Source organism: Misgurnus anguillicaudatus, chromosome 23 (genome assembly GCF_027580225.2).
Source record: "Misgurnus anguillicaudatus chromosome 23, ASM2758022v2, whole genome shotgun sequence".
NCBI lineage: Eukaryota > Metazoa > Chordata > Actinopteri > Cypriniformes > Cobitidae > Misgurnus > Misgurnus anguillicaudatus.
The window spans coordinates 25,399,059-25,411,900 of NC_073359.2; the positions used below are offsets into that span (position 1 = coordinate 25,399,059).

General features: G+C 36.5%; 1 protein-coding gene across 4 annotated transcripts in view; it reads left to right on the forward strand.

Annotated features, from left to right (window-relative positions):
• arhgef18b (rho/rac guanine nucleotide exchange factor (GEF) 18b) overlaps positions 1-12,842 on the forward strand; it is a 54,959-nt gene that overhangs the window by 20,954 nt on the left and 21,163 nt on the right. For 2 of the 4 annotated variants that reach the window (XM_055217162.2, XM_055217163.2), the window contains 6 exons: positions 3,570-3,634; positions 3,937-3,991; positions 5,800-5,934; positions 10,785-10,944; positions 11,215-11,321; positions 11,419-11,559. In XM_055217162.2, the coding sequence (XP_055073137.2) occupies positions 3,570-3,634; positions 3,937-3,991; positions 5,800-5,934; positions 10,785-10,944; positions 11,215-11,321; positions 11,419-11,559 (663 nt within the window). The remainder of the gene's footprint in view (positions 1-3,569; positions 3,635-3,936; positions 3,992-5,799; positions 5,935-10,784; positions 10,945-11,214; positions 11,322-11,418; positions 11,560-12,842) is intronic. The other 2 variants (XM_055217164.2, XM_055217165.2) reach the window with 2 other exon arrangements.

Genomic DNA, 12,842 nt, shown 5'->3' on the forward strand with positions numbered 1-12,842 from the left:
ACCAACCAGAACAATCAAGGTTTCTAGTACATTTTCCACTGCCACGTGGCAAACAAGCCACCAGTAGGTTCAGCAGATTCTCAGAAAACAAACAAGACCCAGCACTCACGACACGCACGCTCTTAAGGCTGTGCAATTTGGGTATTAGTTGAAAGGGGTGTGTTCAAAAAAATAGCAGTGTCTACCTTTGACTGTACAAACTCAAATCTATTTTGTACAAACATTTTTTTTCCTGGGATTTAGCAATCATGTGAATCACTAAACTAATATTTAGTTGTATGACCACAGTTTTTTAAAACTGCTTGACATCTGTGTGGCATGGAGTCAACCAACTTGTGGCACCTCTCAGCTGTTATTCCACTCCATGATTCTTTAACAACATTCCACAATTCATTCACATTTCTTGGTTTTACAGCATTTTTGATATCACCCCACAAGTTCTCAATTGGATTAAGGTCTGGAGATTGGGCTGGCCTCTCCATAACATAAAATTTGTTGGTTTGGAACCAAGACTTGGCCCATTTACTAGTGTGTTTTGGGTCATTGTCTTGTTGAAACAACCATTTTAAGGGCATGTCCTCTTCAGCATAGGGCAACATGACCTCTTCAAGTATTTTAACATATGCAAACTGATCCATGATCCCTGGTATGCGATAAATAGGCCTAACACCATAGTAGGAGAAACATGCCCATATCATGATGCTTGCACCTCCATGCTTCACTGTCTTCACTGTGTTCTGTGGCTTGAATTCAGAGTTTGGGGGTCGTCTCACAAACTGCCTGTGGCCCTTGGACCCAAAAAGAACAATTTTACTCTCATCAGTTCACAAAATGTTCCTCCATTTCTCTTTAGGCCAGTTGATGTGTTCTTTGGCAAATTGTAACCTCTTCTGCACATGCCTTTTTTTAACAGAGGGACTTTGCGGGGGATTCTTGAAAATAGATTAGCTTCACACAGACGTCTTCTAACTGTCACAGTACTTACAGGTAACTCCAGACTGTCTTTGATCATCCTGGAGGTGATCATTGGCTGAGCCTTTGCCATTCTGGTTATTCTTCTATCCATTTTGATGGTTGTCTTCCGTTTTCTTCCACGTCTCTCTGGTTTTGCTCTCCATTTTAAGTCATTGGAGATCATTTTAGCTTAACAGCCTATCATTTTTTGCACCTCTTTATAGGTTTTCCCCTCTCCAATAAACTTTTTAATCAAAGTACGCTGTTCTTCTGAACAATGTCTTGAACGACCCATTTTCCTCAGCTTTCAAATGCATGTTCAACAAGTGTTGGCTTCATCCTTAAATAGGGGCCACCTGATTCACACCTGTTTCTTCACAAAATTGATGACCTCAGTTATTGAATGCCACACTGCTATTTTTTTGAACACACCCCTTTCAACTAATTCAACTACTTGCCCAATTGCACAGCCTTAAGAGCGTGCACATCATGAATGCCGGGTCTCATCCGCTCTCCGAGAATCCACCGAACCCACCGGCAACTTGCTTGCCACGCAGCAATAAAAAACATACCAAAAACCTTGATTATTCTGGTTAGTCACATTGTACTGCTATTATTTTGAACAAGACTGTATGATCAGAAGTATTTGTGTATTTTCATGGAGCATGTTCGTTTCTTTAAAATGCAGCCTTCCGTATTCTTCATGGCCAGTTTTTTCTGCATGTCTGAATAGTCACGTGCTGCTGATTGAGTTTGACAGTAGCTGTTCACGTCAGTGAATCTGTGTCTGTATTCTCTCCTTCGCCCGACCGTCCACCCCCTAAACTTAACTTAACCAGTCGGCTGCAAGTCTCATTGCCTCCGCTTTTTGATTTGCATGTGGTTGTTGACACAAGCTGTTATTTGTCTTTGGTTAAAATGGACAACTATTCGAAACAGGGTTCGCATTCGGCCCACCTTCGCATTCCTTTGAGTGGATCATGTGACTAGAAGGATTACGAATGCTCCTTGTGAAGCTGTTTTCCTTTTCCGTTTTCAAGCCTTTAATGATACAGAAAGTAATACTTTGTTTGATCTTGACACTGAGCTGAATTTAAATTGAGCGAAGATTTTTGTCAAGGATGCCAAAGTGTGTTCTAGTCCCAGAAATTATACAGTGGTTTGGTGGATTCTGTGTCTTGCAATTTTGGCTTGAGTACCTCAGCATATAGATGGCTTTAATAATGCTAACAGGTAGTGGATAGCACAAAACTCCAATTTTATTTCTGAAGGAATAATTTACTAAAATATAAAAATTGTCTCATTTAAAAAACCTAGCGGGTATAGCTAGGGCTGTGCAAATATATCGATACAGCTAACTATTACGATATTTTCTCGCGATAAGTGTGCCGGTATTTCTAGCTCTACTATCTTTTTTTGGGGGGGGGGGGGATCAAATCCCTCAGTGTTTGTCAAACAACCTCCTCCACCGCTGCTGTAATTGTCGCTGTCCAGTTGTCTGTCATATACGGCCATGTCTTAGAAGTTAGCGGGAGTGAGAAAATGGCAGAACATTTAAAAACGCCTGCAGCTTTCAAAGCCGACGTGTGGAAGCACTTTGGCAATAAAAAAAGTCAGCTCTATTTTTTTACATTTTTGATTAAAAAAAGTAAAAGTATTCCAATGTATCGCAATATGCAACGTATCGCAATTGTATCATGTCAATGTATCGTGATAGGTATTGTATTGTGAGGCCCTTGCCAATACCCAGTCCTAGTCGTGTTTTATAGACATGCCACAACCAATGAGATTCAGCGTTATCGACGTGCCGCCATATTTGAGTGTATCGATAGTTAAATAATGTAAAAATATTCATTGTTTTCTTTAAAAAATGTATCGTTATGCTTCAGAAAATATATACTAATCCACCAGAGTCATTTGGATTACTTGGATGGATGTAGGCCTATATGGTTACTTAAATTTTATAAAAAATGTATTTGCCTGTGTTCATCTGAAGAAAATAAGACATCAAGGATGGTATGATGATGAATAAATTATGAATTTTCTTATTTTTGGGTGAACTATTACTTATGGAAATATCGAATGTTGTTATGTGCTTTGTTTTGCTGAAAAACATCTCTGATCTAGTCGAAGGTTCCATGACAATGCATCCATTGATCAAAACCTTGCTTGTTTAGTTTTTTTTTAGTTTGACTAAATGGATGGAAACGGTCGCTTTGAGTGACAAAAAGTGGAAAATTGCCGACAGGGCTGCTTTAACGTTTCGTATCTGATAGTGGCCGAGTCTGATTAAGCATTTGAACACGGATAGTTGAACCGAAAGTGTAACTGACCTCAAGTCATTTTTGATTTGTTCGCTTTGACTAGTTATTTATACACGTTCCTCTGTGGTTTCCTTCGTACAGATTAAAAATGTTAGGAGGAAAGCAGTATTATGTGTCAATATAACCTTTATGTTGCAACAGCAGCCTTCCTGCTCGTCGTCATCACAACCTCCTCCTCTCAAATTTACGATCTGTTTTAAGTAATAGCCCGAATGCCGCTAAACTGGTTCTGATATGGACAACATTAACCTGTGTCTTTCTGTACTGTGGTGGTTTCTCATTGATCGCTAGACTGTGCTGTGAATGTCCATAAGAGCTGTCGGACCCTGTTGCCGGAGTGTAGCAGTAAATCCAAGGTAAAATTCATTTCAATAAATCACATTTAGTTACTATACCCAAAATTCGACTATATTTGGTCACTACAAAATGCTTAAAGATCAATTTTTATGTTTGTTGTTAGACATCTGAAAAAGTTTGCATGTTAATGAATGGTTAATAGTTTCAAACTTTACACTTGAGCAGCTAAATATAAAGTGAACGAAGTATGTCTTATCTTTGGTTTATCTCAGGTGTGGCAAGGTGTGTGAGCACATGTTTTGGTGTTAATGATAAACCCGAACCGTAAAGTTAGTAAAGATTTGTTGTTTTGTGTGCACAGACAAAGGATTCAGTACAGAAGACATCAACGTCTGCAGTTCAGTCGTATAATCAAGGTAAGCATGTATGCAGAATAACTATTATATCTGTCATTGTTTAGTATGATGATAATGTAGTGATCAGATTATTTAACCAGATCGTATCTCTTAAATATATTTGTTTATATATATATATATATATATATGATTATATATAATTAATGAATTAATTAATTAGGACAATGTTAAAATTAACTGCACATGCTTATATGCAAAGGGATTAACATTGCATTTGTGGCATGCGTTTTTATTAGTGCATGTGTTTCCTGGGAATTTAAACCCACATGTTTTGCGCTGCTAACGCAATGCTCTGCTAATGAGTTACAAGATTACAACAACATTAAACAGCAATTGAATTCAGAATAATTTGCATTTAATGCCACTAATAAAACTTAGGGTCAAGGTCTTGGTGATAAACAATAGCATTAACTAAATGTTTTGTAAAATTATTTCGATGTTTATTACATATATTGCATACTATTTTTGATAAACAGGTGACTGTATGTGAATAAGTTTTATTTATTTATTCCAAACGCTGCTGACAAGCAACAAGTCTGTGATCTGAAAGATGCAGTTTTCCTCCGTGCATGATTTTAGCTGGAGGAAGACAATTATCCAGGGCTTGTTTTGCTGTCTTCTTCTTCATATGTTCAGCCGGTTTAATACACGTTTGGCTGGCAGATGCAGATTGAAGTCCCCTGATAGCAAATTAAGGTCATCTGGCTGTTGTTCTTTCTTCATCTTTCACAGTCCCACAGAGAAGCACTTAAGATGTTAATCATGGTTCCCCAATTAATTAGCCAGCAAATCTGATGATGAATTATGAGGGTCGGGCCCCTTCCTCCTGCTGTGATTCTCCGAAATCTGCACAGTTGAAACAAAAATCTGAAGCAGTTTGAATTTTGAGTAGGACTGCATGATATTGAAGAGAAATGCTTTATCTTGTTAAATAATGTGATGCGATAATATTTGTTGAATCAATTTAAATTGTTAAAATATCTTTGAGCGAAAGTGACTCACAAATAAAGGCGCAATTATGATCCACTTTGTATGCGTACGTAAGGGTCCGCGTATAGTGCATGCGATGGAATGTTCGTCATCAGAAGAGTGTGACTGTACTTTTTGAAACCCTGCGTTCATTGTGTGCATGCCTTTCTTTTTTCAATTCGTGCACTTTGTACAGTACGTCATGAATGTGTTAGCATTTAGCCTAGCCCCATTCATTCCTTAGGATTCAAACAGGGATGAATTTAGAAGCCACCGAACACTTCCATGTTTTCCCTATTTAAAGACTCTTACATGAGTAGTTACACGATGGTGGCACAAAATAAAACATGGCAATTTTTTAAGCGGATAAAAAAAATGAGCTCTTCCGCCATACAATATAGTTTTAATTTTTTTATTTCATTTTTTTTATTTTGTGCCACCATACTTACTCGTGTAACTACTCATGTAACAGTCTTTAAATAGGGAAAACATGGAAGTGTTTGGTGGCTTCTAAATTCTTTATTGTTTGGATCCTAAGGAATGAATGGGGCTAGGCTAAATGCTAACACATTCACGAAGCGCTGTACAAAGATTAAGTGCACGTATTTAATAAAGATAGGGATGTATTTATTCGTCTTAGTTGAGGTAAGAACATAGTAAAATATTGGAAAACGGTGGTGTTATTCTTTAAAGGGACAATAAGTAGGATTTACCCCATCTAGTGGTGAAATTGTATTTTGCATTCAAATGAATAGTGCTCTCTAGCGCCTCGTTTTTCCAAATGCGTGTTGCAGCTACGGTAGCCGTTATGTACTCACTGATCTCCTTGTCCGTTTCAGATACTTCACTTGTTCCGAATGAAAACGCGTTGTGGAAAGACGTTGGTAGGCTAGTGCTTTTTGTCCCTCTCTGCTATTATAGTTTATCAGTATGGCAGAACGACATGGAAGCCTCCTTGGATTTACCCGTTCAATGTAAGTAAAGAGAAGAAATTCTAAGCTTAAAAAGAAAAGTCAGTTCACTGGCAGAGGTCATTTGACACCAACGAGGACATATTTATGAATAAAGACATTCTGTTTACGCCACCATACTGGCAGGCAAGGACAGCCCAGGAGCGGATATGAAATGAATGGCACCTGCAGGAGTTTCATGGCAACACTACGCACGTTAATTCAAAAGATAAAGATATGTACATCCAAAACGTAATATATGAAACATAACAGATCCCTATAATGCCTTTTTAATGTGTATTAGCCCAATTTTAAACTCTTTCATGTCATATCAGGGTTACTATTAAACACAAAACCCTTATAATTGTAAGGTAAAACAATCTGGTTTAAAATGTTTCGATACCTATCAATGCTACAGCTCTCAAGCGCTCTACGACTGCGTGCCAAAAGAGCAAAGTTAAGGATGCGTGACATCGACTGCAGGAGCTCTATTTGTGACATTTTAATATATCACTTGTGAATATCAGCGTGAAAAATAGGAAGTGTTTTTGAGAGTGTCTCTAGCAAAAATAGCAAACATGCAACAAAATATTATGTGCTATGTCCACAAAGTTTAAAGGGTTTACGCATCCAGTTTTTTTACCACTGATGTTTAAAACATAGAAGTCCCTGCAGCATTTGGCATAGTAAATATATATACAATATACAGCGTGTGCCTCATAGATCTTGAAAAGTGAAGCTGCTGGCTCTTTGATCGCCCTTTGGTGGCTGGCTGCAGTACAAGTCATAAACCCTGCCTTCTCCATGCAAACGAACGTGACTCGGGTCAATTTACATTTTCCGAAAGATGTTTTTCGTCCTTCGAAGGTAGTTGTTTTCACGCTGATATATGTTCAATTGTTCATTTTTGTTATAAGTTTCATTTTAGCTAGTAATTTGATGCTATTGAAAAGGGGCGTGTCGTTATGATTGACATTTGTGATTGACAGCTTCTCTGAGCGAACTCTCAGAGCTTCAATGGAAGATTGAAGATGTTTGTAATTTTCGATTTCACGCTGACAAAATGAGTTGTGTTTAACTTACTTTATTTTAGCAAGCCAGTCAAATGAGACGTTCAAGGGGCGTGGTTGAATTGGGCGCGCAAGTGGTTGGGCGTACATTTGCTACTGTGGCTCCACTGACGATTCCTTCTGCGCATGCCCTAGCTCCAAACTGACGTTTTTGCGTAACATGACAGCGCCCATCGTCGGACATTTTACGTTCAGAGTATGGAAGGAAACGCCTTTGCGTCGTCCATATTTTTTACAGTCTATCATAAATACCTTGCGTACATTTAGTTAAAGCGATTTTGATTTGTTTTATTTTCTTGCATTTAAATATTTTAAACTAAGGGCTTTATGTCAAAGTGATATTTAGCTCAAATTTAAAAGCCATTTCAGAACAAGGTGCCATGCAAATTACTAGGGCTGCTCGATTATGGGAACACCCACTGGGTGATTCTCACGAAATCCAGATTTAGAAGGTGTCCAGCATCAGAATTTTTAAAAAGCCCTTGAAGCCAATTTTTTATAAGATTAAGGTCTGAACTTACTATAATCATTATTTTTAGAGGATTTAAAAAATATTTCCTATAGAATTATTTACATTTATTAGATTATCATTATCAAAATGATCATTACCGCAACATGATATTACATTAAGTATATGCATTTACAAACTCATGTTTCGGTAATGAGAACTAAAAAGTTGTCTAGGTACTATGACAAACAAAATTTCAACTTGACTGCTGACCTGGTAGCCATCTTGAGTGTCACAGTCAATTATGTCCCTTTTAACAATTTTTTAAAATTTTAGTTCCTTGAGAGCTTAAATAATGATTGAAAATTGTTGCGGAGGATGAGAAAATTGGTCTTGGACACATTTATATTCCTTATTATTGTCACTACATTTACCAATGTTCACCAAACACCATGTTTCTTTACTGTAAGTGTTTATAGTATAACATGCACTGAAGCCTTTAATTTTTTAAATTATAAATATTTCCATGTCAAAGAACCCAAATTCATGGACACGTTGCGGTAATGAAAATTTCCCCTTAAATGTGGAAAAAACAACAAAATTGTTTTTATGATATCATTTGAAATCATGTGCAAAATAGTACACGAAGAGAAGTTTATAACTGTATGCTTATTATTTTGATAGCATTTATTTTTATTATCAAAATGTTTCATGACACCTCGCAAGTCTAATTTCACGAGAATCACCCGACTTTAAAAAAACATGCATTTAAAATTCATATTTTAAACACGAGGGATAGTTTTCCTTCAGCTCGCTTGAAATGGATTTAACTTTACAAACATAAATGGGATCACTACCTAGTGATCTAATTTCGTATGCAGCTGATTATATTTTACGTATAGTTTATCTCACCTCGATTAAACACATAAGGCTTAACAAAATACAAAAGGATTACTACTTTGTGTTCAGACAGATGTGAGAGCACGTGCAAGAAAGAGAGAGAGAAGTGCAGCAGTGCAGCTGCTTATGACGCACTGGATTTATACAACAAAGCGTAACGACAGATCGCAATCGAAATCAAACAATTAATTGCACAGCCCTAAAAATCACACTCAATTGATTGAAAATTAAGTCACAGCGAGTTGGGTAACTCATCAGGTAACTCATCAGGTTAGATGTTGGTGATTTGGTTGTGGAATAAGACCGGACGAGCCCTCTGTACGCTCTGATAAGCCACCGGACACCGTGGTGCGTTGTGGTGATTACCGCAGGCTCAGGGCGTCTTGTTAAACACCTCCCGCTGTGACCATGATCGAGCTGGTAATTGCTTTAAGAACCCTGGATAACACTTCCTGACAGAAAAGATCTGGAAATGTCCTGATGCTTCTAGAAGTTCATCTGCTTGCATAAAATTTCAAAAAGAATTTTATCAACAATTTGTTTATTTTTAGGCTAATTGTTTACACTATATATCATTTTATTTAATTATTAATAATAATTATTATTATTATCGATATGATTACGATATTTTGCACACTTGTTTACTAAATATTGTTAAATAATACAGGGAATTACATAAAATTTCAAAAAGAATTTTATCAACAATTTGTTTATTTTTAGGCTAATTGTTTACACTATATATCATTTTATTTAATTATTAATAATAATTATTATTATTATCGATATGATTACGATATTTTGCACACTTGTTTACTAAATATTGTTAAATAATACAGGGAATTACATACAATTTCAAAAATAATTTTATCAACAATTTGGGTTTTTTTTGGCTAATTGTTTACACTATATATAATTTTATTTCATTATTAATAATAGTAATTATTATTATTATTATTATCGATATGATAACGATATTTTGCACACTTGTTTACTAAATATTGTTAAATAATACAGGGAATTACATAAAATTTCAAAAATAATTTTATCAACAATTTGTTTATTTTTAGGCTAATTGTTTACACTATATATCATTTTATTTCATTATTAATAGTAGTAATAATAATAATTATTATTATTATCGATATGATTATGATATTTTGCACACTTGTTTACTAAATATTGTTAAATAATACAGGGAATTATTTCAAAATTTCAAAAATAATTTTATCAACAATTTGTTTATTTTTAGGCTAATTGTTTACACTATATATAATTTTATTTCATTATTAATAATAGTAATAATAATTATTATTATTATTATCGATATGATTACGATATTTTGCACACTTGTTTACTAAATATTGTTAAATAATACAGGGAATTATTTCAAAATTTCAAAAATAATTTTATCAACAATTTGTTTTTTTAGGCTAATTGTTTACACTATATATCATTTTATTTTATTATTAATAATAGTAATTATTATTATTATTATTATTATTATCGATATGATTAGAATATTTTGCACACTTGTTAACTAAATATTGTTAAATAATACAGGGAATTACATAAATCTGCATTGGCCTATACATTTTTTTTACAACAAATTGTTGCTTTAGCTCGGGTGGTATATCATTGCATTAGCAGCGCAAAGGTTTTGGGTCCAAACCCCAGAGAACATGCATACTTACAAAAATATATACGTATACCTTGGATGCACCGCAAGTCGGATAAAAGCGTCTGCCAAATGCAATCCAAGCTAAAGTCTAAATCCAATGAAAAGATTATAAGCATCAAATTTTTATTTCAATAATTGATTTTACTTTAATTTTAATCTTTTTACATTATGTAGCATGATAGTGAAGTGACCTTAGCTGGGTTTGCACAGGCAGGGTCACATTTAAATGTAAAATTTCAAAATGATGTTACTATAGTTGATAAAAATGATTTTTACACATGAGATTGCATGGACCAATTGTAAAGTTTATCCGCAGTAGGTGACTAAAGCAGGTTATTAACCATCAGGTACTAGCAGGTCTTAATGGTTTGCTTGATCTCTCTAATCTGGTTGTGAGACACTGACTCTCACCCGCTCAATCAAAACATCTTCAGGCGCAACAGGAGGCGGCCAAGGAGAGAGATTTGGCAGCAAACGGGCATGCGTGAGTTCTAGAACCCACTTTATAAAGCCCACCCTCCATAAATAACAGACGTTCATTCACACTGTGCTGTCTGCGGTGTCATTACCTCTGATTCAGACACCATGGCGTTGGCTCTATCCAGAGTCCGTGGTTCTCAGAGGAAAACCGCTCATCCCCCGGCCTCCTGGGGTCTGTCCCGCCGGCTCGGGGTTCGGGTCCTCCTCCACCGAGACCTGCTCACGTGCCGTGTCCTCGAGACGCTGCCTCGCTCGGTTTTGAGGCACTGTTATCGCTCTAACTCTTCTCGTTTCCCAGCAGCTCTAAGAGAGACCTGCTCCGCCCAGACGCCCGCGGCCGATGGCTCATCCCGAACGTCTCGGTGCGCTTCAGGTATGACCGTTCCACCTAAAGGACACAGCGCCCAACCTGCCACCTCTAGCAACCCCACAGCCAGCCAGAACAGCAGCAACAGCGGGTGAGTCTGGGTCTTATAAACCCTCATACCATACAGAGATGCTCATGCTACAAAAACATTTGCACTTTTGTTTTTGCAATGCATTTATTGATAATGTGCATCAAGATTTAATTAGTTGCATGTTGTCGTTTACATCCAACTTATTTGTGTTTGCTGTAGCATTTGCTTTGCTATTCATCTCATATTGGCATAGATTGAGATTTTGAGATGCTCATGGAGAAGGTTCTCTCATAATTACTGCCGCTCTTGCACGCTCATGTTTTCCGACAGCTCTGTCGCAGGAGAGATGGACGAGGTCGACGCATTCAGAATGAAACGCCCGGCTGAGGACACGGTTTCTCTCGCCTCTTCAACGCCCGAATCGCTTATAGTCGAAGGTGAGAAGATGACACCCCGAACGTGTGATTTAAGTGATTGCAGGACTTTGTGTGCTTGGTAAGCATTGTAAATAAATGATTTTGTTGTTGTGTTCAGATGCATATTACACCACGTTGCGAGGGGAGCTGGACGCTATCATGCAGGACTTCGAGGCGGAGTCCTGGAGTCTGGCCGTGGATAACAACTTCTTAAAGACGCAGTCTAAGGAAATGATCAAGATACAGGATGTTATATATGGTTTGTTTTACTTTCACGACTATGCACCTGCTTTCAACACCTTTTATTCATGCAGGCTGCCGCAGTGGATGTTGCATTTCTTAATAACATTAACAGACTGCAGACAAGTTACTCGTCTTTTCTATTCAAATAAAATCAAATAATAATAATACTGATAATAAAAATTTTTTAAATCGTCAGTAGCTGCTTTTCGACTAAATATTTCTGCAAATCTTAAGAGCGTTATTATTTAAATGTTGACGAAAAAACTTTTATCAAATGACAGCGTTTTCATTAACCAATGTTAAGCCAGTACTTCCAGAAAAACGCAGGGTTTTTGTGATTGTTGGGGGCAAAAATCATGCAAGCCCTGCATATTTTGCGAGCAGAAATCTGCAATGTATGCAGCAATAGTGCGGCGTATTTTAAAAATGCGGCCCGCGCATAAATATGCAGAGTTTGGCTGCAATTGAATCATGCAATCGCATAATCGCGTTTTTCTGGAGCGACTTTTAAGGGACTAAAACTTAATTTTGTTACGTCTTTTTTCAAAAAATATGGCAACGAGTCTGTCTGACTTCATACGGCGCCAAGCAGACCAACATGCGGGTGACATTAAAATACCACGAGAGCGACTTAAGCATACAGAGCAGTCGACTCCCGAATCACTCTCAAGGTATTTTGATGTCATGCGCATGTCGGTTCTTGTGATGCCCCCAACTTTTACTGTCTTGCCTCCAAACAAGCGTACTGTGCCATTTTTAAAGAATGATCATGTGACTTACGCACGTCAGATGACCTGTTAATGCAAATTAAAAGGTTTCCATTGCAGCTTTGCGAGAGACTCCTTTTGAATTGCCTGAAAAACCACCTCGCCCAAACGCAACAAAAAAATGTTTGCGATATTTACAGTGTTTCCATTTGGCGTTAATTTTTGAATGGTAATGGAAACTAAGCTAGTGTTTTATTTGTTTGGAGTAGTGCTGCATAACGATTAATCGTGACTAATCGTTTACGTATTATGTATCAATTATAAATACTTAAAATTATGGCTGTCAAAAGATTAATCATGATTTTTGCATACAAAATAAAAGTTTGTTTTGCATAATATATTTGTGTGTATTGTGTGTAATATTATGTATATGTGTATGTATACATATATACACATAGATCTATAAATGTAATAATATTTTTATGTTTTATTTGTATTTTTTAATTTATTTATATATTAATTCAAATATTAATAAATATTTAATTGTAAATGTTTCTTAAACACAAACATGCATGTGTGTATTTATATATAC